The sequence below is a fragment of the Hippoglossus stenolepis genome, chromosome 16, assembly GCF_022539355.2.
Source record: "Hippoglossus stenolepis isolate QCI-W04-F060 chromosome 16, HSTE1.2, whole genome shotgun sequence".
Lineage (NCBI taxonomy): Eukaryota > Metazoa > Chordata > Actinopteri > Pleuronectiformes > Pleuronectidae > Hippoglossus > Hippoglossus stenolepis.
The window spans coordinates 23,161,483-23,185,879 of record NC_061498.1 but is presented as its reverse complement, the minus strand read 5'-3'; the positions used below and the strand labels follow the sequence as shown (position 1 = coordinate 23,185,879).

General features: G+C 43.3%; 2 protein-coding genes across 3 annotated transcripts in view; one reads left to right on the top strand and one right to left on the bottom strand.

Annotated features, from left to right (window-relative positions):
- LOC118123436 (methyltransferase-like protein 22) overlaps nt 1-24,397 on the bottom strand; it is a 640,601-nt gene that overhangs the window by 77,255 nt on the left and 538,949 nt on the right. The window lies entirely within an intron of this gene.
- Nucleotides 16,935-18,101, top strand: LOC118123599 (tripartite motif-containing protein 16-like). The gene has a single exon (XM_035181090.1). The coding sequence runs from the start codon at nt 17,012-17,014 to the stop codon at nt 17,951-17,953; it is 942 nt and encodes a 313-aa protein (XP_035036981.1). The 5' UTR covers nt 16,935-17,011; the 3' UTR covers nt 17,954-18,101.

Sequence of the window (24,397 nt, the reverse complement as noted above, 5' to 3'; positions counted from 1 at the left end):
GGGAGGCTATGAAGACCATCATTTACCCCCGAACCCCGACATTCAACGGGTACAACAACAAGCGGAGAAAGCAGAATCGCGGGCTGACCGGCACGGAGAAATGCGTGTCCCGTGTGAACAGCCAGGCGGCTGCGCGCTTGAGAATGGCGCTGCGCGGCGCTTCCGCGTCCGGTGTAAACCCGGCGTAACGAGTGTGGGGGGGCGGGGGGGATGAGGTGGGGGGTGGGGGGTGGGCCAAGGCCATGTAGGGAGACTTCCAGTGTATTGTGACGACACAATACACAGGAAGCTCATTCCAGTCACTCAAGCATGACGTTTCTGACATAGAGGAACCATAACAAAACGCGCGAGTGTTTTTTTCCCAGAGTTTTTGGGTTGGTAGACATGCCAGATACCCAAATTAACATGTAGAAGCACTAACAAAGTGGAATTTTCATGATATGTCCCCTTTAAATAAACCAGCCTCTGTGTGTCTGAAATTCCTTGGCATTTGTCCAACTGAGGACCCTCACTGCAAAACCCCTGTATGCTTTAACCCCTGATAGCCAAACTTCCCCCTAATTAGTGCCTGATAATGAATGCAATTAGTACCACAGATGTAAGCTAAAAGTACTACATTCACACTCTAAAGTTATCACACACCCTGGACACACACAGGCAACAACTACACTATTCCAGGGGAACATTAACCTACTAGAGGCCTATAACTTTCTCAGTACAGAAAAGAGTGAGAAACAAACCTGGATCTGGAACCCGGACGAGCCCCCACTTGTTACACATTGGCTCATGTTGTGCAACAAGAAACAAGGAAGGTCAAAAAGTTCAGCAGTTGCAGTATTTATTTTACAAAGAAAACTAAACTTAAAGTTAAACGTGGTAACCAGTTCTGTGGGTGGGTGTATAGAGGTAAGAGTCACGCAAATGCCAAGCTGGGATGTCCATGTGGAGGTAGACCTGGTGAAGGAGAGAGAGCCAGAGCCCAGTCTGCAGGCCTCTTAAATATTGGTCAGCCCAGGTGTGCCACATCCCTGCTGATCACGAGGGTCTGACTCCGCCTACAGGAGCCTGAAACACAGACACAAGCACAACCCCACAGCAGGACAACTCCAGGGTTGTCACAAAGTCAAACGCCGGTATGTCATTCGAAATCACCTAAAAAGTCAGTTTTGTATGTCGTCCAAAATATGATAAAAAAGTCAACCGTCGGTATGTTGTTCGAAATCACCTAAAACGTCATAGTTTTTTTAGGTTGTCCAAAATATGATAAAAAAATCAACCGTCGGTATGACGTTCGAAATCACCTAAAAACTCATAGTTTTTTTAGGTCGTCCAAAATATGATAAAAAAGTCATACGCCGGTATGTCGTTCGAAATCACCTAAAAAGTCAGTTTTGTATGTCGTCCAAAATATGAAAAAGAAATCATACTTCAGTTAGTCGTTCAAAATCACCTAAAAAGTCAGTTTTGTATGTTGTCCAAAATAGGAAAAAGAAATCATACTTCAGTTAGTCGTTCGAAATCACCTAAAAAGTCAGTTTTGTATGTCGTCAAAAAAAAGAAAAAAAAGTCATACTTCGGTATGTTGTTCGAAATCACCTAAAAAGTCAGTTTTGTATGTCGTCCAAAATATGATAAAAAGGTCAACCGTCGGTATGACGTTCGAAATCACCTAAAAACTCATCGTTTTTTTAGGTCGTCCAAAATATGATAAAAAAAATCATACTTCGGTATGTCGTTCGAAATCACCTAAAAAGTCAGTTTTGTATGTCGTCCAAAATAGGAAAAAAAAGTCAACCGTCGGTATGTTGTTCGAAATCACCTAAAACGTCATAGTTTTTTTAGGTCGTCCAAAATATGATAAAAAAATCAACCGTCGGTATGACGTTCGAAATCACCTAAAAACTCATAGTTTTTTTAGGTCGTCCAAAATATGATAAAAAAGTCATACGCCGGTATGTCGTTCGAAATCACCTAAAAAGTCAGTTTTGTATGTCGTCCAAAATATGAAAAAGAAATCATACTTCAGTTAGTCGTTCGAAATCACCTAAAAAGTCAGTTTTGTATGTCGTCGAAAAAATGAAAAAAAAGTCATACTTCGGTATGTCGTTCGAAATCACCTAAAAAGTCAGTTTTGTATGTTGTCCAAAATAGGAAAAAGAAATCATACTTCAGTTAGTCGTTCGAAATCACCTAAAAAGTCAGTTTTGTATGTCGTCAAAAAAAAGAAAAAAAAGTCATACTTCGGTATGTTGTTCGAAATCACCTAAAAAGTCAGTTTTGTATGTCGTCCAAAATATGATAAAAAGGTCAACCGTCGGTATGACGTTCGAAATCACCTAAAAACTCATCGTTTTTTTAGGTCGTCCAAAATATGATAAAAAAAATCATACTTCGGTATGTCGTTCGAAATCACCTAAAAAGTCAGTTTTGTATGTCGTCCAAAATATGAAAAAAAAAATCATATTTCTAACCCTAACCCCCTTTAGGGAACTGCGGGACACCCCGAGGCAAAGAGACGTGGGTTAGATGGCTGAAACTTTATACACAGCTTCACAAGTGCCCCCTGGTGACTCGACTGTGTTTAGAAAGCTCTGTGAATTGCACTTCCAAAGATATAGCCCACCAGGTCTTCGGGCCTCTGGGTGAAAACTCTTCCAGCCATGATTCGGGGCCCGAATCATGGCTGGGTGAACACAGGGGGCTAAACGTCTCAGCAGAGATTCAGCTAGAGACCCATGTAGTGCTTGTGTAATTTGGTGGCCCTGGCTGAACCAGAAATATTTTTAACTTGCATTATACTGCTCACAGGACGGCAGGCTTGAGGTCTACGTTTTTCCCGCACTCAACCAGGGATAACTTTTTTTCTACAGTGTTTGCGGACATGAGGCTTTAATATGTTTATCATCTGTGTGTTAGGAAGGTGCACGTGTTGTTTCCAAAGCTCTGTGTATTTCCTGGACCTGGGGGGATATGGGACATTTCCACTTCAAAATGAATGGGATTGAAAAGTTAGGGTAACCATTATAAATGCCTACAAGTGGCCGAGTGTGTGTTTTGACCACTGTTTTGGCCCCTGTTTCGGCCCCTGAGTAGCTAGACGGCTGAAACTTTACACAAAGCTTCACATGTGCCCCCTGGTGACTCGACTGTGTTTAGAAAGCTCTGTGAATTGCACTTCCAAAGATATAGCCCACCAGGTCTTCGGGCACTCTGGCTGAAAACTCTTCAAGACATGATTCAGGCCCCGAGGAACACAGGGGGCTCATACTGTCAGCAGACGTCCGTGGGGGCCCTGCGGTGGTGCTTGTGAAACTTGGTGGCCGTAGCTGAACCAGAAATATTTTTTATTTGCATTATACTGCTCACAGGACGGCAGGCTTGAGGCCTACGTTTTTCCCCACACTCTCGCGGGGCAAACTTTTTTCTACAGTGTCTGTGGACATGAGGCTGACATATGTTGATAGGCTATGTGCCCTGAAGGTGAACGTGGTGTTTTCAAAGCTCTACGTATTTCGTGGCCCCTGCTGGAGGCGGAACAGTTGCCATACACAATGCATGGGAATGAAAATCCACATGATAAATGCCTGCAAGTGTCCAGGGCCATATTTCAGCCTAAATACCAATAAAATGTTGGAAACTTACTCGGTACACTCACACGAGCCCAGGGATACACATTCTAGCACGTCAGACCTGTATCTACTCTGTATGGCTAACTCCTGAAAGGAGCAACGTACGACTTCAAAAGTGAATTCACAGTGTTCGGCGTGTGTCAAACAAGCAGTGGTATCATTTTGGGGATGAAATTCAAAAAGGAACCTTATAAAAAGGCTTTGATGTTTGGCTCATTCTGATTGACCGGGACACTTCTAGACACTAATGATAAATACCTACCACTGTCCCGTCACACCTCAGTCACATGCTCAGAGCCCTATATAAGCGCAGGGGGGGGGGAGGAGGTTTACAGAACAACACATACAGACAAGAGAGAAGGACCTTTTCACTGAAAGTAAGTAATTTCCATTTATTTTGCCTTTTAATGACTTTAAAACTCCACATGTTGAACACAGGTCTTTAATGACGCAGTTACCTGACACAGTAATTTGTTTTTTTTGTAAACTTTTTTTAAATTTACTTTTCAACAACAAAACATGCATTCTCTGACCCAGTTGCTTTCTTTGTCCGTTTTTGCAAGGTATTTAAATATATAATGATGTATAAACTAACAAATAAATAATTGTTATAAAAACTAAGAAATAAATACATAATTGTTATAAAAACTAAGAAATAAATAATAGTTATAAAAACTAAGAAATAAATATATAATGTTATAAAAACTAAGAAATAAATATATAATGTTATAAAAACGTTTCTTTTTCTTTTCTCTCTTTTCAGATCACCATGCCTCTGTGCCCAATCTGCCAGAGCACCTATGAGCAGCCTCGCAAGCACCGTGCGCATGCTGTCAACAATGTGGCCGAACGCCGAATCCTGCTAAACCTGGCTTCGGGCCGGGTTAATATCAGGCATTGCCCTTGCCCGGTCAGTGGTTGCTCGTATGCACAGTCCCGGCTGAACAAACACATACTTGACACCCACACTGAGATGAGCATTAGTGAGAGGGCCAGCAGTGTGCAGGTGGCCAAGCGACGGCAGTGCCTCAAGCTCCTGCGTGAGCTCCAGGACACAAATCCCACACCAGAGGTCAGCAGAGCTGTCGACCTTCTCACGGAGGTTGGGGAGGAGGACATCACAGTTGCAACAGAGCCCACCCCCAGTCCTCTCACTGATTGCGGCGTCCCTGGGTGCCAAATCGAAAAGCGGGCATTCGCCAAGGAGGTGGAAAAACTCCGTGCCCAGAGAGACGAGCTGTTGCATGATGTTAAGGTGCTCCGAACCCGAATGCAAATGATTGAGAGGAGTCTGTCACGGAAAACAAGTCTCGACAGACCAGTTGACGTGACACCCAAGTCGCCAGAGGTGAGGCTCCTGGTCCTGAGCACCAGCAGCAGTGAGGATGAACATGGGGGAGAGGAACCTGAGGTGAGACTCTTTGTCTGTGCACTTGTACATGTCTTTTTCCTGTTTGTCTGTCTGTCTCTCTTTCTTTTTTTGTATGTGTGTTTTGAATTTATTGCACTTGTCTTTTCAGGAGGCTGTGATGGAGGCAGGCCCCTCTCCCGCAGGACCCTCTCGTGTAGAACTGAAGAGGAGGGCGGTCAGGTCTGTAATGGCAGATTTTGCATTTGTGTAATGTTTAATAGAAGAACAGATATGTATTTAGAAGAAGTAGATAACAAATGTGTTTCTGTGACTTACAAAAGTTGCAGAGGGGACTATAAGTGTTTATGGCCCCCACGTGTGTCTTAGCAAATGCTTCACTGCAGGGGTTACTTAGTGTGTCTGATAGAGATGGGTGAGGGGAACTCTGCATTGTATACAGGACTGGGGTCTTTTGATGTTGTAAAGCTAGATAGGGGATCTCGGAGACAGATTGTCTCACACCAGAAAGGCACACCAGGGGTCTGAGACGGAGATCTGAGACAGGAACTCTGCCCAACCTGGTCAGACATCAAGAGACTGAAGTATACCTTTTGGCTCCTTGCGGGGAGGGGCTTCTGATTGTATAAGTGAAGTGATTCTCCTGTGCTCTGTGCTCATTCTATACACGTCACACTAGGTGGCTGTGTGGGGTGAGCCCACCTGCAGGTGTTTTGGTTGAACTTTCCTAGAGACAATGTTATGTGTGTATTATTATACAATAGAGTATCATTATTAAACAGAAACTGCCACCACAGGTCCCTCTCAGTTCCAAAGGAAGCAAATATTTCCTAAGGAAATAGAATGCGTATGATAACCCTCCCGGAAAGCATGGGTAAGGATATACTCTGTGTCTGTGGGCTGGTAAACATTTTATTGTAATGTATTATAACATGACTGATTGATTGTGTCTGGAGTGTATGCCGCCGGGACCCCCGACGCCGGAACTGGAATGACGTCAGCCGGGACCCTACGGCGCGGTACAGGGACTGGAGTGTTGCCTAGCGGGACCCCCGACGCCGGAACTGGAGTGACGTCAGCCGGGACCCTCCGGCGCGGAACAGGGACTGGAGTAGTTGCTGCCGGGACCCCCGATGCCGGAACAGGAGTGGGTCTCCCAGGACCCTCCGGCGCGGCACAGGAATGGGAGGAATCAGTGCCGGGACCCCCGACGCCGGAACTGGAGTGACGTCTGCCGGGACCCTCCGGTGCTGGACAGGAGGAGACTGCGGCCCAGCCAGGACTGGAGGTGGCTGCGGCCCAGCCAGGACTGGTGGAAGCTGGGACTCAGCCAGGACTGGAGGCTGGTGCCAGTGAGCAGGCTGCAGAGGAAAGGGGTTCCTGCTGTGAGCGCCCCCTCTCCGACATCTGCCACCTCCAGCAGAAACTTTATCCATATAGCTGCAGGGTCCTCCAAACGCCAGGCGGCTTCCCACGTACGGGTTTGTGGATGGGGCTGGAGGGTTGAGGAATTCCCTTCGTCTGTCCTGCACCACCACAAGGTGCGGGACGAAATGGCTCACCCAAGGTCGGTCCTTCAGCCATGCCTCAAGAACAGAGATCTCTTCCAGGGTCTCTGCTTGGTGCTGGGTGCCCGGTGAACACAGCTTGTCAACCAAGGAATCCAAATAAAAAACTTGTTTGTGAAAAAAACTAATCTCTGCTGGGTCCATATTTGTGGTCGGTTCGTTCTGTCAGGGAGCGGTGAGGCAGATGGACCCAGGATGCAGAGTTTAACAAAAAGTGTCTTTTTAATGAAAAAAGTCTTTAACAGAAAAAACAACTAAAGGCACACAGGGGAAAACACTGGAGGCAAACGAAGAGAAGCAGAGGACGGGAGCTCAGGAGACGAGGCAAAACAAAAAGCACAGGAGACGAAGCACAGGAGATCACGACATTTAGACAGCATTTAGACAACGAACCGACAAGGACAAAGGGAAGCACAGAGACTTATATACACACACAGGGAAGGCAGGGGCAATTGGACACAGGTGGAAAACATGAGGACTGGTGCAGACAATCACAGACAGGAAGTGAAGAAAGAAAACACACTAGGAACAGAGACTACAAAATAAAACAGGAAACAGAACAAAGGGACACCGAAACAACTCAGACAAACAAACACAAGGAAGTCAAGAAACACAAGGTAATAATAAAACAGAAAACACTCTTAATAAAGAGGCGTAAAAAAACACTGAAAAATACAAAACCATGACACCTTTAGCAATTCAACAATACAGAAATGTTAATCTTGTTCCCTTCTACTGTATACTTCTACGGCAACATAAAGGCTTTAATGGATACTATTTTCATTTGTAAATGTACATAATGGTCATTTGTAATACTTGTGTATTCATGTTTTAGTTGACAGTCTGGAGGAAACGCCTTCCAGGGTGGAAGATGTCTATAAATCAACTGAAGGTGAAATTGAGAAGTGTGTTTTCAGTTTATCATCTACCTATACTCATGTTTTACAAGTTTTTATTCAAGTTATTCAACCTGTGCTGTTAAGAATAAAATAATGCAAAATAATGAAGTAATTTATGAACTGGACTGGAATATTGTCGGAAAAATTTGATGGACTTGGTTACAGTTTGAAACCATTTCTATAATCTATATGTACTGTATATTATCTAGAACTACATCCAGATTAAATTTGATCACTAGCCACCTTGACCATATCTCATCAAATCAATATTCACATTAATTTTGGACCTAAAAATAATAGCCTGCATCATACCCAGCCCTACTGTCTGTACCCAAGTGTGGGTCATAGCATCTTTCACTCATCATTGATTTGAGCACTGAATGAAAGATTTCACTAACGCGTAACAACTCTTTTCCTTTCCTTTCCCCCCTCTTTAGTCTTGATGATGTAATCCAGGCAATTGCTGATGCAGTAACCACAGATGGCAAAACCTTTGACATCACAGTGTCATGCCAAAACATGTTGGAGAGGGGCCTAATGCAATGGCAGCGCCCAAAAAAACCTCCCCAACTAACCAACTGAAAGTTACCCTTTTAGGTGAAGCTGGTATAGATACAGGAGCTCTCCGCAAAGAATTTCTGACAGGTATGTGTAGGATACAAAAAATAAAAATATGCCATCAGAATAATTTGAAAGGTTCTAGAGCAGTGGTTCTTAACCTTATTGGAAGTACTGAACCCTGCAAGCTTCATCAGTGCATTCACCGAAACCTTCGTAATTGGAAAAATAAAATATGATTTCTTCAAAACATAGGTATATATTTTATTAGTGCACAAAATGAACCATGCATCAGTTGCACACAAAATCACTGTGTTCAAAGAACAAAACCAAGAAAACATGAATTTCACACAAAAACATAACTCAATGAATATTTACTGCAAATCAATGTGACTTTTGCTGTTGCCTTTCAGATACAAGTTCAGAAATGCGCGGCTTCACCTTGGCAAGTGCCACTCTCATATCATTTTCGCAACAAAGTCTGTTCTTTTTCTTCGTTTTTATGTCTACCATCCTCGAAAAAGATTGCTCGCAAAGATACGTTGTAACAAACGGTGTGAGTATCTCAAGGGCTTTCTTAGCAATAAGAGGGTATGGTACGATTTGGTGACACCAAAACGTTGAGAGCGTTGTTGTTCTGAAGAGTTGCTGTTGAAGCTGGCTCTGCTGAAGTTCAATGATTTCCTCGAGGTATTCATCGTTGACATCTGCTATCGCAACACTAAACGTGAACGGCTGTCTCACCCATGCTGGATATGACTCTCTGGTGGGGAAGTATCCGTCGAGAGACTTTGCAAGCTCATCTAAGTGCATGGCAATTGCTTGCTTCAGCTCCCCAGGTACAGAAATGTCTCCAATTCCAGACACGTCTTTGATCTTATGTAGCGTCGTCCAGCAGGGGAAAGTTTGCGAAGTTATCATTCTCTGTTCGTCGTTTCCATAAAGGTAGCTTTTTTAAACGCCTTCAGGTTTTCTTCCGCTTCGATGATGTTGACTCCACCGCCTGCATCTGTCGATTGAGATGATTGAGAGCATCGAAAATATCGGCCATGTACGCCAAAATGAGAATGAACTCAGAATTTTCGAAGCAATCTGCGTGACAATGTTGGTACTCTCGCAAAAACAGGGCTAATTCCACACTCATGGCAAAAACACGATTCAGCACCTTTCCCCGGGATAACCACCGAACGTTAGAATGGTGCAGAAGTACCTCGAATTCAGAGCCCATTTCCTTACACAGCTCTTTGAAGATGCAGTGCTTCATAGCACTATTTCGCACGTAGTTCACACATTCAACTATAATTTTTAATACTTCTGCCAGTTTTGGAAGCAAGGTTTTTGTTGCCAACGCATGCCTGTGCAGAACACAGTGCGTAACAATGATGTGTGGTGCATCGGATTTCACCAGCGCTTCAAAACCAGAACAAACTGCAGAAACCCTATTCCACGAAAGATCGTTGTCTCTGAAGAAGTCATCCACGAGTTTCTTCACATCAACTGCCTTGGTTGTTGTTGTAAGAGGCTTACAAAATAAAAAAATCTTCCTTTATCACGTCGTCTTTCATATAGCGCACGAATACAACAAGCTGGATTAGATTGGAAACGTCGGTGGTCTCGTCGAGTTGGAGGCTGAATTTTGCTGGGCTTGAAATCAGATCTGCAACTACTTGAGCCAAGATGTCATCGCTCATGTCGTCTATTCTGCTGCTGATAGTGTCATTTGAAAGAGGAATTTGGGATAACTTATCTTCAGCAGTTTTTCCCAGCATGATATTTGCCATCTTCAACGCAGCTGGTTTTACGAGTGTTTCACCAATGGTGTGTGGTTTGCCCTGCTTTGCGATCAGGTACGCAACTTCGTACGATGCTGTGAGGATCGGTTTGTTGATGGGTACAAAGCCGAGAACAGGCAGAGTAGCCTTTTCATCGAATCTGGCTCTCTTCACCTTGAATTCAGCGAGCATTGTGTTCTTGTATTTCCCATCTCCATGCAGCTTTAGGAAGTGTTCCTTTAGTTTTGCCGGTGCTAGACTAGAATTGCTCAACTTGGCATTGCAAATCATGCATTGAGGACACTGACTCCCATCACGTTCCTTGATACTCGTGAATCCATATTGTACGTATTCGTCCAACCACTTTCTTTTTTTGCTCGACATAGTTAGTATGAAGGGTTAAAAGATTAAAAGAAAATCACAAATGACGTACAATCATAACAGCCACAAGTCGACTACTGAGCGCACCAAGTTCCTGATCACGCAATGTGGCGTGATCCGCTGCAGCCAATGATGGCCAAGCGGAGCGTGACGTCACGAATAATACGAGTGGGCTGAATTTATCTAACACAGCGAAGAAAAATTGTGTGTTGCCAATTTTTTGACGGCCGACAAAAACGGCCCGACATTGCTAGTGCGAACCGGGCTATACTGTGTGTGTCTTGACCCCTGCCGAACCCTGGAGAGTGACTCAACGAACCCCTGGGGTTCGATCGAACCCAGCTTAAGAACCACTGTTCTAGAGTCTCACATAAGTTGTACTTTAAATATTGTATTTATGCAAGATATGTAATTGTGCATTTTATCAGGAAATGTAATGTAATGCATAATTCTAATCTTGTTTAAGGAATAGTGGAGGGCATCGAAAAGCGATTCTTTGTGGACAGCACACATGGCAGAACACCTAACTATTCACTGTCTGATTTGGACAAAGGTCATTTCAGGTATGTGCTTTATGCGCCACTTCAGTGTCTGTTATCTGGATTGGGTTAATCTGGGCAACCATTGACTACTAATAATATATTTAAACCTGCAATTCTCCACTTGGGAGCAGCTGAAACGAGCTGTTAACACAACCTTGACATATCACCTTTTAAGTTGAAATGGCAAACATGGCAGCAAACAGTTGTACATTTCCACATACAGTGGATACATATCAACATTATCATTCATTTGAAGTCATGTTTCTGTCCACTTGTTGCATCACAATCCAAACTTCCGTCTCTTTTAGCTCTGTTTTTGGTCTCCACCTACTCCTGAGGGAAATATCTGTATCTTTTCCTGCTAAATGTTCCACTATGTTCACCAGTTAGTCTACAGCTAACTGGCTGTTTGCTGTTTGGTGCTGAGCAGGTACTGTACAATGGGTTTTTAGAGCTTTTTAGAGCAAAACAGCTGCCTGCTGCAGCCAAAAATTACGCTATGAGAGCACTGAGAGTGAATAAAAACAGTAAACCAAAACAATGAGCTCCAATATCTGTAAAGCTTAGGGGAATTAAAGAGTTGGGTGTTATCTTATCTCTGCGTACATCACAGCGAGCAACAACAAAATTAGCACCTGTGCCCTTGTCGTTTTTTTTAGGACTGTTGGAGAAATAATGGCTGCCAGCTTGGCCCAAGGAGGACCAGCTTCGAATTTCATGATGCTTTGGTGCTACAAGTTCCTGTGCACTGGGTCCATGGACATTGAAAATTGGACAAAAAACATCTGGGAGATGTGATGGAAATTCATCTTGAGATTTGAAATAATGAAATTCTCAGACTGGAGTTGCCTTTGAGTCTTTATAATAGTAAACTCTGCAGAGGTTACACAACAAGCACGGGTGCTCAAAATGGAACTGGCCGCAAGTTCACAAAAGCCAGAACTTATACAAAGAGGCGTTTCATAAAACAATATGAAAAAAGACAAGCCAGAACTAATACAAAGAGGCGCTTCATAAAACGTAATATGAAAAAAAGACATGAAATCATCATCTGTGTCTATCTGCTGTATCCGTCCGCTGTAGCAAACTCCCTGTTTGTCAAGGTCACAGCAGTGAGACACCTGGTCAGTAGAATTTTCCCACCACAGAGATGATCAATATACTGATCTCTTATCAAGACTAAGAACAAAAGACACGCCTCAAGAGTCGTGCCACATTAGTTTTATGGGAGGGGGCGAGGAGGAGGGGGTTGTTTGGTGATGAAAGCTGCCTCCATATACGTCACCTGCCTCCAGATCAGCCAATAGCAACATTCCATTGCAATAGCCGGGTTTCAACCAGTAGAGGGCAGTGGCTATGCATATTTATAAACACACTATCTAGAATTCAAATACTTTGCACTAAAATGTCAAGATTTGGACCTGAATCTATCAACAACACTACTAAATACCCATATACACTGGTTTTCAGCTGAAGTGGTTTGGGGGTTTAATTACTCTTTAAATACACCAAGCGAAATTACAGTTACAGAGTCTTCGTAGCATAAACTAAAGACTAATCAGCAGTCTAGATCTGACAAAACATGGAGACAACCAAGATACGATCACACTTTATTGATCACCCGGAAGAAAATTTAGGAATTGAACAGATCAGGGCACCGACTATCTCTGTCACTCATACAATCCTGTTATCAGGAGCAGGCCATACAATAGTCAACATACCTGTAGCTCGAATTGTGTCATTCTTGAAAAGTTAGCAATATAGCTTGATGTGTATGTTGACGACACAAAAGCTGTTAGCTGTCGGTTTTAATTTCAGGTGGAGGAAGCCACTGAGACAACAATTCAAGGTCTCACAGAGGAGATCTTGAATGGTGGCTACACAGGATCAATCACTTTGGAGAAAAAGGATGAAATACTGTTTCAGAATCAAAAATGTGTGTGTGTGTGTGTGTGTGTGTTTGTGTGTGTGTGTGTATTGGCATGAAAGTTTCTAGATTTCAAAAACCATAAAAGCTACAACAATACACTTTGGCATCATCACCTGACAACATGGTCAAGCTATAACAATCACTTTTTCATTACTTGATTTAACCATCGTCCTATTGAGAAAAGGTCATTGTGTCACTGTATTACATATAAACGTATGCCTGACCAGACTTTCTGTCAATTTCTTATTCCCTTTAGCTGCTATTGTGCCACAACTGGGTTCCCATGTTTTGGGAGTAAAATGGCCTTTGTTAATGAAATACCATACACCAACTGCTGATTAAAAACATTTGGTGGCTATACATGGCTCTACACATATGATGATGAGTAATGCTGCAAAATTTGGTTTCATTGTATTCCCAAATAACCTTACATTCTCCATGAAATCCTTAAGTTTAAGTATTCTGTGATTAACCATGTTTATGCTTGTTTTAAATGTTTCTACATGTGTGTTTGTGTGTTCATGTGATTTATTACAAAAACAGTGCTGTTTCCAATTCTGCTGCAGATAAGGGATGGCTTGAAGCTGTATGGCTTGTGTGATATCATGGCCAATTACCCAGATATCTGTCAGCCTTTGTTTGTGCCAGGGGTAGAAATGACACTAAGTGCAGCATAGATACAAGTTTAAGATTCATATTTTCTGTTGCATCATGGTAGTGTTTTTCAGTTCTATATGACTTAGAAGTTGAGTTCAAATGGTTTACTCTGTGTGCTTCAGTTAGTCCTAAATGCAAGAGTGACAAGTATCTACTTACTTGTTTACTATAAATCCGACTTCTTACACATGAAACTTTACCATCATTAAATACCATAAGGATAGGGGAGGTAGGAGAACTTATCTCCAGAGTATCACTTAAATGGGATCGCAAACCAGACAAACATTAGCATTACTTGGGGATGTGGCAGGATCCTTGTTAGAAGTAAGTATGATCGCAAGGTCAATGTTACCAACTGATTAATAAATTATTAGTAATCAATTGATTACTGCATTGCCACATAATCTGAACACTGAGAATTAACTTTTCAGTGCAACATGTAGGTGTTTTTATATGACTGTGCACATTACCAAAATAGAAGGATAATACAATTTAGATAAATCCTCTTTAAAATGAACAACTTTACCCACCTGAGTGTGGTTGAAATACATGGTAATAGGACACTCACCTGAAACCACCTGGGACAAGAATTCTCAAGGGTGTAGATTAATAAATTGTTCATACAACTGTTGTGGCTGGTTTGGTAGGGAATGTAAATGTACAACCTTGTTTATCGGTCAATGTGTTTTCATTTCAGTAGTTCAAGTTTAATGAAATGTAATGTTCAATTGTCATTCACTGTATGTACAGCAGAGGTCTTCAACAGGGGGTCCGCGACCCCTTGGGGGTCCGCGAAGGTACTGCAGGGGGGGTCGCAACATTTTTGGTTGATTAGACAATTTCTTATATTTCTTTAATTTTTAATTATTTTTCCAATCAATTCTTTTCCCACAAATTTAAATGTCTTTAAATACACATTAACATGAATCCAACATATTGTAGTGAACGGATAAATGGAGGCAGAAGACGTTATCTTTCAGTCAGCAATGCACACATTCAGTGACGCACAATAATAAAAACATGAATATATGAACCTGTGTATTATTTGAATAGCTTAGTATTGAATGCACAACAACAGGGTAGCTATGTTTATACATGGCACTAGGCCCAGTTTAATATAAAACATAATTTTATACAATATATATAGTAGAGGGTCCCTGCTCTATCTCTCCATCAGTTTGGGGGTCCTTGGCCTGAAAAACGTTGAAGACCCCTGCCCTATATAATGAATCTTGCAGAGGGAGTATGTTATAATGTAGATGATGTTCTTACTGTTGAGAGAAAATTACTCTAGGGAGGAGAAGGCTGTGTGAGTTGTGTATGAATTTCCTGTTTCTGTAGTGGTGGTTGTGTTGTAACTGAGGTGGTGATCTGTGAATTTGGAATGTATGAGTAGATCCTGGAGGCTTGGGTTCCTACAGAGGGCAGAGATGGGTCTGTGGTAGTGAAATGTTTGATGGTGTGATGCAATATTCTGGAAGTTGTGTTTTATGTTGGTGTGGAGAAGTGTGATTTTTTTTGGGAGAAAGTGGATTGTAGAGGTATTAATCTGGGTGAACCGGTGGGGGCCCTGATTGAACTGTGTCGGCAGGTGGAGGTTAGGGTTAGGGGATAGTGGTTGACCTCCTGCCCCAGGGGTCGGTAGGTAGGGGTTGGGGTTGGGATGCAGACCCTGGTTCAGGTAGGGGACAAAGGGCGCTGGGGATCCTGGGGAAGGAGGCCCACCAGAAATGGGAATCTGGGATGTCAGGGGGCTGGGTTTTCTAATTTCTAATATTTGTAAAATGTATTGATCTGGTCTGTTTTTGTCCGGTTATTTAGTAAAAACGGATGTGATGGCCTTGAGTCCGGCTTCTGTTTGAATATTAGTGGATAAACTGTCTACATCAATTGTGAAGAGGATGGAGTGGATGGGGACAGCCATGGGTCGGATGACTTCCAGGATATGGTACTTGTCCTTAAGGTAGCTGGGCTGTTTGTTGGAGAGGGGACAAGGAAGTGGTCTTTGTGTTGTGATATATTGTATGAAACACTGTTGCATTAAGAAACAATGGGTCGAGGAACCTCAAAGGGAATGGTCCTTGTGTATTTTGGGTAGTACATAGAACTGTCTTGAACGTGGGGTGTTGGGGCCGAATACAAAGTTTCTTTGTTTTGTCTTGTAAAGTGTTTTGATGATGTTACTGAGATGGATCTGTGTGTTGGGTTGTATACTGTCCTGGATTGGTCTATAGTGGTGAGTGTTTGTGAGCTGTCTCTGTGCTTCTACCAGATATTGCTGTCTGTCCATGACGATGGTTTTGGAGCCTTTGCCCGCTGGTTTTATTATTATATTTGGATTGTGTTTAAGTTGAGTTAGGGCCCTGCACTAGGCCCTTGACAGATTATCTGGGATGGCTGTCAGAGGCCGATATGAACCCAGGGCCCGTCTGTCTGTTTCTATGAGTTGTTTTTTTAATAGATGTGTAAACCCAGTGTGTTGGTGATTTGGCCTTATTGTGAAAGAATTCTGTTAGTTTGAGGCGTCTTTGATATCTGTATAACTCCCTTTGATGTTCCTCTCAGTCATATTTGTAGGGTCGTTGAATGAAGTAAAGCCCCCTCGCTAGTAGTTGTATCTGTGCCAGGGACGGAGAAAATAATTTTGAAAGGTTGAAACCAGCCACACCAACAGAAAATACAGGAAAACACAAAACACTGGATGCACACTAACACAACAATATTACAGGACAACTACAACAACACCATACTCACCCTCAGCAACACCAACCGCAACACGCTGGCCCTACAGAGAGCAGTCGGATGGGCCAGAAAAAGGTATGGGCAAAGACTCAAACCTGAGACAATAGAAACAACAGAAATTGTCCTGAACTAACACACACAACAGAGTAAAGTCACTAACCACCACAACCTCCCACCTTCCTCCAAAACCAAGAACGAAGAAGTTGGAAAGCTCTCTTCCCACCATCCCGGAGGTATCAGATGTGGAGGAATTTTCACCACTGCCAGCTCTGAACCAGGTATCACTCTCACCAAATCCACAGATAGATTCCAAACAGTTTTTTTAAAACAGTCAACCAATTCGGCACACACCAGATTACTAACGAAAGTTTTCTTCAAAGCCACAGACACACGCCCTTCTTCACAAAACCAGTTACCATCCTAAGCACACATTCAAAGGAATAATAAAATCACAAATCATCCGATTTCACCGCATATCCTGCCAATTAACAGACTTTCAATCAGCCATCTCCATTCTATTCAATAGCCTCGGGAAGAGAGGATACTCAAAACGATACCTCCGAACAATAAAAAAAGAGCACCTTGGCTTCCCTCGCTCCCACTCGATCTCCCGACAACCAGGCTCCACCTCAGGTCCCGGACTCGGAGTGGCCCCTGCCTGCAGGTCCCCCCAACACTACTTCCTACCCACTACCCTAACCAGGGTCTTTACCCCAACCTTAACCCCAAGTCTAATCCTAACCTCAGGGGCATTGCTGCCGCCTTTAAACAGTGTGACAAACAAAGGCAGCTGCCTTTAAACAGTGTGACAACAAAGGCAGCTGCCTCCCAACCATACCGTTGGTCTTTTCAATTGTGTGTTTTAACATGTTAAAAAGAGGAAGTGAACAAGAGCAGAAGGAGCAGAGATCTGTTTTTGTTCAGAGGAAGTGAAACTATTCTACAGTCACTGGCACCAGGTGAAATGGGGCAGCAAGAAAATCAACTGCATGGAGAAAGATTCTGCTGTTCGATCTGTCTGGATCTACTGAAGGATCCAGTGACTATTGGCTGTGGACACAGCTACTGTATGGGCTGTATTAAAACCCACTGGGACAATGAGGATGAGAGAAGAATCTACAGCTGCCCTCAGTGTAGACAGACCTTCACACCGAGGCCTATCCCGGTGAAAAGCTTTGTGATAGCTGATTTACTGGAGGAGCTGAAGAAGACTGGACTTCAAGCTGCTCCTGCTGATCACTGCTATGCTGGACCTGAAGATGTGGCCTGTGATTCCTGCACTGGGAGCAAACGGAAAGCTAAGACTTTACAGATTGTGTCTCAAATGGATGTTTTACTGCCACAACCAGAGCCCAAGACCAGAGCTGACTTCTTAAAATATTCACAGGAAATCACACTGGCTCCAAACACGGCTAACAAATGTCTGTTATTATCTGAGGGAAACAGAAAAGTAACATTTATGAGAGAAAAACTGTTTTATTCTAATCACCCAGACAGATTCACTAATTGGTTTCAGGTCCTGAGTAGAGAGAGTCTGACTGGACGTTGTTACTGGGAGGTGGAGTGGAGAGATGGAGTTCGTGTAGCTGTCGCATACAAGAATATCAGCAGAGCAGGGTCTTCATTTGAATGTGGATTTGGATTCAATGGTAAATCTTGGATGTTACGTAGTGATGGAAACATTTATAACTTTTATTACAACAAAATCAACACTCCAGTGTCAGGTCCTCAGTCCTCCAGAGTAGGAGTGTACCTGGATCACAGTGCAGGTGTTCTGTCCTTCTGCAGCGTCTCTGACACCATGACTCTCCTCCACAGAGTCCAGACCACATTCACTCAGCCTCTCTATGCTGGAGTTATGGTTAATTATCATGGAGACACAGCTGAGTGGTGTAAACTCAAGTAAACTCGAGTCATTAAAAGCAGTGATTTAGATTCTGTGTTTAAATCTTTAACTTATTTTGTCTCCATGTTTGTTGCTCAAAGTTAGTCGTTGTGATGTTTCTGCTCCACACAGAGATCAGCTTTCAATCGAACACTGACCTTCCTTTATCACAGATATTTACTTCTCACTTTGTAAACACAGAAATCTATATTTATGCTGACATGAATATATTTGAAAGAACTAATGTTGCTGTTGTTTTCTAAATCAATGTAGAAATAAGGTTCTCTGATGTTTTATAAACTGAATTGATCCTGATCATAATCAATGAGCTGATTATTAGTTTTTTTCTTTTCCACATGTGAGATGGAGGTGAAACAAACGTGTGGGTGGCTCTCTGGTCCTGGGGCTGGGGTTAGGGCTAGGATTGGTTTAGAGCTAGGATTGGGTAAGGGTTATGGCCAGGATTGGGTTAGGGTTATGGTAGGGGGGTCGGGGGGTTAGGATTAGGGTTAGGGTTGGGGTAAAGACCCTGGTTAGGGTAGTAGGTAGGGAGTAGTGTTGGGGGACCTGCAGGCGGGGGCCACTCCGAGTCAGGGACCTGAGGTGGAGCCTGGTGATTGGGAGAGTGAGTGTGAGCGAGGGAAGCCAAGGTGCTCTTTTTTATTGTTCGGAGGTATAGTTTTGAGTATCCTCTCTCCCTAAGGCTATTGAATAGAATGGAGATGGCTGATTGAAAGTCTGTTAATTGGGAGGATATGCGGTGAAATCGGATGATTTGTGATTTTATTATTCCTTTGAATGTGTGCTTAGGATGGTAACTGGTTTTGTGAAGAAGGGCGTGTGTGTCTGTGGTTTTGAAGAAAGCTTTCTTTAGTAATCTGGTGTGTGCCGAATTGGTTGACTGTTTGAAAACTGTTGTGTCTAGGAAATTTACCTTTTTGGAATCTATGATGTGTTTGATTTTAATGGCTGGATTGTGGTTATTGAGAGTGTTGATAAATGCTGGGAATAGGGAGATGTCATGGGTCTAAATGTCAAAAATGTCGCCCAGAAATCTGAGGTATAATGAAGGTTTGTGGGTGCACTTGGCTAGTGCCTTTCGCTCCCACTCGCTCATGTAAATGTTGGTGCTGACCCATGGCTGTTCCTTGTATTTGGAGGAAGTGGTTGTTGTTAAATAAGAAATTGTTATTGTTTATGCAGGTGGTTAACAATTGAATGACTTCTTTGTCCGGTCTATTCTTGTCAAGGTGGTCTTTGAAGGTGGATCTAGGTGAGTCCGGCCTCTGTGTTGATGTTAGTGTAGAATGTCAAATGTAAATAAATATGATTGGGTTTAGATAGCCATGGGTCGGATGATGTCTATGAAATGGTATGTATCTTTGATGTAAGTGGGATGCTTGGTGGAGAGGGGGCCGAGGAAGTATTCAATGTATTCAGAAGTTTTGTATGAAGTGCTGTTACAATCTATTGGTCTGCCGGTAGGGACTTCATGGGGAATGATCCATGTGTGTGGTTCCTTATGGATATTGGGTAGTAAATAAAATTGTCTGGGACGGGGGTTGTCGGGGCCAAATAGGTAATTTTTCTGTTTTGTCATGATTCTCTTGACGTATAAGGATTGGATGATAGTGCAGAGTTTTGTCTGAGTATGACTCTGGATGCTTTCTTGGATGGGTTTGTAGTGCTTTGTGTTTGAAAGTTGTCTGTTAGCTTCCTGTAGGTATTGATTTCGGTCCATGATTACTATTTTGGACCCCTTGTCGGCCGGTTTATTATGATGTTTGGATTTTTGATGAGTTGTGTTAGGGCCCTGCGTTTGGTCCCCGAAAGGTTGTCTGGCACATTGTGTGAGTGTTAATGGCCGGTTTAGGTTCATTTGGGTTTATAAATTGAGCTGTTTAGCTGTTCGGTGTTGAAGGCAAGAAATGGATAAAATGTGGCTATTGTGTTGTTTATGTATTTGAGGTTGCTCTGCTGTTTTGTGGTGAGGTTAGGTGAGAAGTTTATGATGGGGAAATAGATGTCAGCATTGGGCAAGACAGCTGTGGCCTGTTTATATAATGTTTTCAGTTGTTTGCAGGAGGTTTGCCTGGGTTCCTGGTCCCTGTTATTAATAACAATTGAGAGTATTAACATTTTTATTGTGGGATTTGGTATTGTTTTTTCGCATATTTTGAGGAAATGATATAAGTTTGCTCCGGGGTAACTGTCAAGTTGGATTAGCTTTGAGTAGTGAGGGATATGGATAAAAGTTCTGCACTATTGTTTCGTCTGTCTGCTAGCTGGTGGACCTGGGCCCCAACTTCCAGGGTTTTTCTGGTGGCATTTGGTTGAGTGCAGGTAGTTGGTGAGTCTGGAGAGTGGGATGGTGATGGCATGGGTCAGGTGGTCTGTCTGGTAGTTAACGGTATGATGGGTGAAAGTTGGGGGTTGGATTTGTCTGTTTCAGTCTTCTGTGTGGCCGGTTTGGGCCCCCAGGAGACCTTCTTGACTCCCTGTCGGGAGGGGTTGAGGTTTCTGGTTCAACAGGGACCTGTCTGGGTTCCCTGGTTTATGAGGGGTTTGAACAGGTTTTAATGGGTACACTCTGTGGCTGCAGAGGCCCATTCGTGTAAATGGGTTGGGTGGGTAGCTGGTCGGGTGTCATCTGTCATTGTTTGGGTTCCTTGGTCTGTGTTGTGGGGGTCAAGAGAAAGGGGTCATCTGGGGGTCCTGGTTTGAAATAGGGGGAAAGTCTCTTGTTTCTAGTGTTTTTATACCGGGTGAGGTTTTGTGGGTCGTGGGGACTGTGGTAGCTGATTATGTGTTTGTGGAATTATCTGAGGTTGTGTGGGAGGGGGGGTGTCCGGTTGTTCTTATGCTTATTGTTTCTGATTATGTGTGGATCTGGTGAGAGTGATACCTGGTTCAGAGCTGGCAGTGGGGAAAATTCCTCCTCATCGGATACCTCCAGGATGGTGGGAAGAGAGCTTTCCAACTTGTTCTTGGTTTTGGAGGAAGGTGGGAGGTTGTGGTGGTTAGTGACTTTACTCTGTTGTGTGTGTTTGTTCGGGACAATTTCTGTTGTTTCTATTGTCTTAGGTTTGAGTCTTTGCCCATACCTTTTTCTGGCCCATCCGACTGTGTTGCGGTTGGTGTTGCTGAGGGTGAGTATGGTGTTGTTGTAGTGGTCCTGTTATATTGTTGTGTTTGTGTGCATCCAGTGTTTTGTGTTTTCCTGTATTTTCTGTTGGTGTGTCTGGTTTGATAAAATCTGTAAGTCTGTGAACCTGTCGCATCATGCCGTGTGGAAAAGTGTTTGTTGCTTGGTGGATGATTAAGTGTCTGGGTGCGTTGTGTGTTCCTGGTTATAGTCCTATGTGTGATGTGGTGGTTATGTTGTGGTGTTTGGTGTGTGTTAATGGACATAAGTGGTCAGAGTGTAGTGTTTGTGTGTGAGAGCTGTGGTGTATGTTTGTTGTGGTGTAGTGTTTGTGTGTGTGAGCTGTGGTGTAAGTGTGAGTTCTGGTGTAGTGTTTGTGTGTGTGAGCTGTGGCCTAAACATTTTAACACTTTAACTCGAACCCCGGGAGCCAGCCTACCTGTCAACCAGGACCCTGCTAACCCAGGTACCTCCCGTGCTTTCCCCATTGACTCAAACATCAATCGCATCCCGGCCCACACCAACCCCAACATTCAGCTAGAAAGTTATCCCGGAGCCAACGCCTATCATTTCTTAGAAATCTGTGAAAAAACATCCCCCAACCCCACAGCCAAAATTGTTATCTTCTCCATCGGCATAAATTACAAGGACCAGGACCCAAGACAAACTTCCACCAAACAATTAAAGACATTATTCAGACGACCCAAGACCACCTTCCCAAACGCAGACATCTATTTCCCCATCATGAATTTTTCAAAACAGCTCTGCACACAACATCAACAGAACCTTAAACTCATCAACAACGTAATGACCACATGTGTACCCTTTGTCACAGAAATCCCACATGACACATTCATTACAGAACCAGACAATATACACTGGACAAGATACACAGCCCAACTCATCTTCAACAGCTGGTGCAATCAGCTAAATTTACATTAAGCAATAAACCAAACCTGGTATTTCATCACCAAGATCAACAACTACAACCAAACAACAACCCCTCCAACTCCCTTTCTGTAACCCCAAATCCAAACCCTGTCCCCAGCCCGGACCTGGGGTGGAGCTCCAACATACTCAACCTTTCAAAAATAATTTTCTCCGTCCCCGGCACATATACAACCACTAGAGAGGGGGCTTTCCTTCATTCAACAACCCTACAAATATGACTGAGAGGAACTTCAAAGGGACTTATACAGATATCAAAGACGCCTCAAACTAACAGAATTCTTTCACACCAGGCCAAATCACCAACACTCTCGGTTTACACATCTATTAAAAAAGCTAAACAACTCATAGAAACAGACAGACGGGCCCTGCGTTCATATCGGCCTCTGATAGCCATCCCACATAATCTGTCAGGGGCCGAGCGCAGGGCCCTAACTCAATTTAAACACAATCCAAATATAATAATAAAACCAGCGGGCAAAGGCTCCAAAACTATCATCATGGACAGACAGCAATATCTGGAAGAAGCACACAAACAGGCACCACTATAGACCAATCCAGGACAGTATGCAACCCAACACACAGATGCCATCTCAGTAACATCATCCAAACACTTTACAATAAAAAATTCATTTTCGCAAAACAAAGAAACTTTGTATTCGGCCCCAACACCCCACGTTCAAGACAGTTGTATCTACTACCCAAAATACACAAGGTCCCACAGACATGGACCATTCCCTTTGAGGTTCCTTCCTACAGTTTTTTTTTCAAAATTCAAACCCAGAACAAAAACAACTATGCACAAAAGTACATTTCAAAGCTACAGACACCCACACACTTTTCCATAAATCCAGCTACCATCCCAAACACACCTTTAAAAAGGCATCATAACATCCAAATTAATAAATTTTCACTGCATCTGCTCACATTTCACAGATTTCAAACAAGCCACTACAACCCTATTCCAGAACTTCAGAAAGAGAGGATACTCTAAACGCTTTCTTAGATCCATCAAAAACAGAACATTGGCCTCCCTCGCTCCCACCCTTCTCCCCCAGCCCCCTGACTCCACCCCAGATTCCCAGTTCTGGGGGGCCTCCTTCCCCAGGATCCCCAGCGCCCTTTGTCCCCTACCTGAACTAGGTAATAAACATCAGCTTTTATTTTGAAACGCATACAGAAAGTGGTTTTAACATTTTAAAATCCATGTTTGTGACATAATTCCAACAAATAAACATTAAAACTCAGGTGAAAGATCATTTCCTCTGTTTATTCTTCTGTGAAACACAATGTTTATATGTCTATGACACAAACATATTTACAACATTTCTGGAACCCGTTTCAAAGTAAAAGCACTCCAGTGTTTCACTTTCTTATTAATTTGTTCTAACGGGGCTTTGATTGTTATCGACAGACCGGAAGATGCATACCGTATCCTAACATTTAGTTTAGTACATAAACCGACTTGTTTGAAGGAAATGCAGTAGATAAACCAGCTGCTCCGCCGCCAGTAGCGGACACACAGCGCGTGTGAAAAACAGACAACCGACACACAGCTGATCTGCAGCGCGGCCGCAGCCAATGAGTCCAGAGAGTTCGGAGATCGACAGTGAAGACTGCGAGATCGACCGGTAGATCGCGTTCGATGGGTTGGCGACCACTGATATAGAGTATGAGACTTGTTTCAGTGTCCGGAGGGCGGTGTTTTGTACCAACATGTGCACATGAGAGATAGTCACTACAGCAGGAGGGTGTGACATGGCTGCCCTGCATAGCACTGTTCTGAAGATAAAGTGGAGCTCAACTAGCTATATTACATCATCCAAGTCGTCATGGCTTCCGTCAGTCCCAGAGACTCTGCAGCAGCAGTAGAGTGAAACCTGTTGTATTGTCGACCTGTTTTCCACTGAGAATAGAAGGGCTCATGGGAATGTTTCATCAACACACACTTCGTACCCCATTTACACTTGAGACACTATTCTATAGCAATGGAAAAAATGTCCATGTGTCAGACAGAAACTACTTCAACATTAATGTGTTTTAAACCTCATCAATGTGGCTACATTTAGGCCTTGCGGTCACACTATGACATTTTTAAGCCCCCACTTTTGGAAACAGTCAGTTTCCAGCCAGTGAGTCCAGAGAGTTCGGAGATGGACAGTGAAGACTGCGAGATCGACCAGTAGATCGCGATCGACGGGTTGGCGACCACTGTTTTAGACATCCAAGATGAGTCTGTTCTAGTACAGCATGTCCTGGGTACAGCATGTCCTGGGGTCGTACGGTGTACAGGGCACAGGACAGTGCTTAGAGGTTCCTGGGGTGGTGCGGTGTATGGGGCGCAGGAGCTTGTTAGGGGGCCGTTCATGGGT

Bases quoted from the DNA above. Each gene is read 5' to 3' on its own strand.
- LOC118123599 (XM_035181090.1), top strand. From the start codon at position 17,012: ATGGGGCAGCAAGAAAATCAACTGCATGGAGAAAGATTCTGCTGTTCG.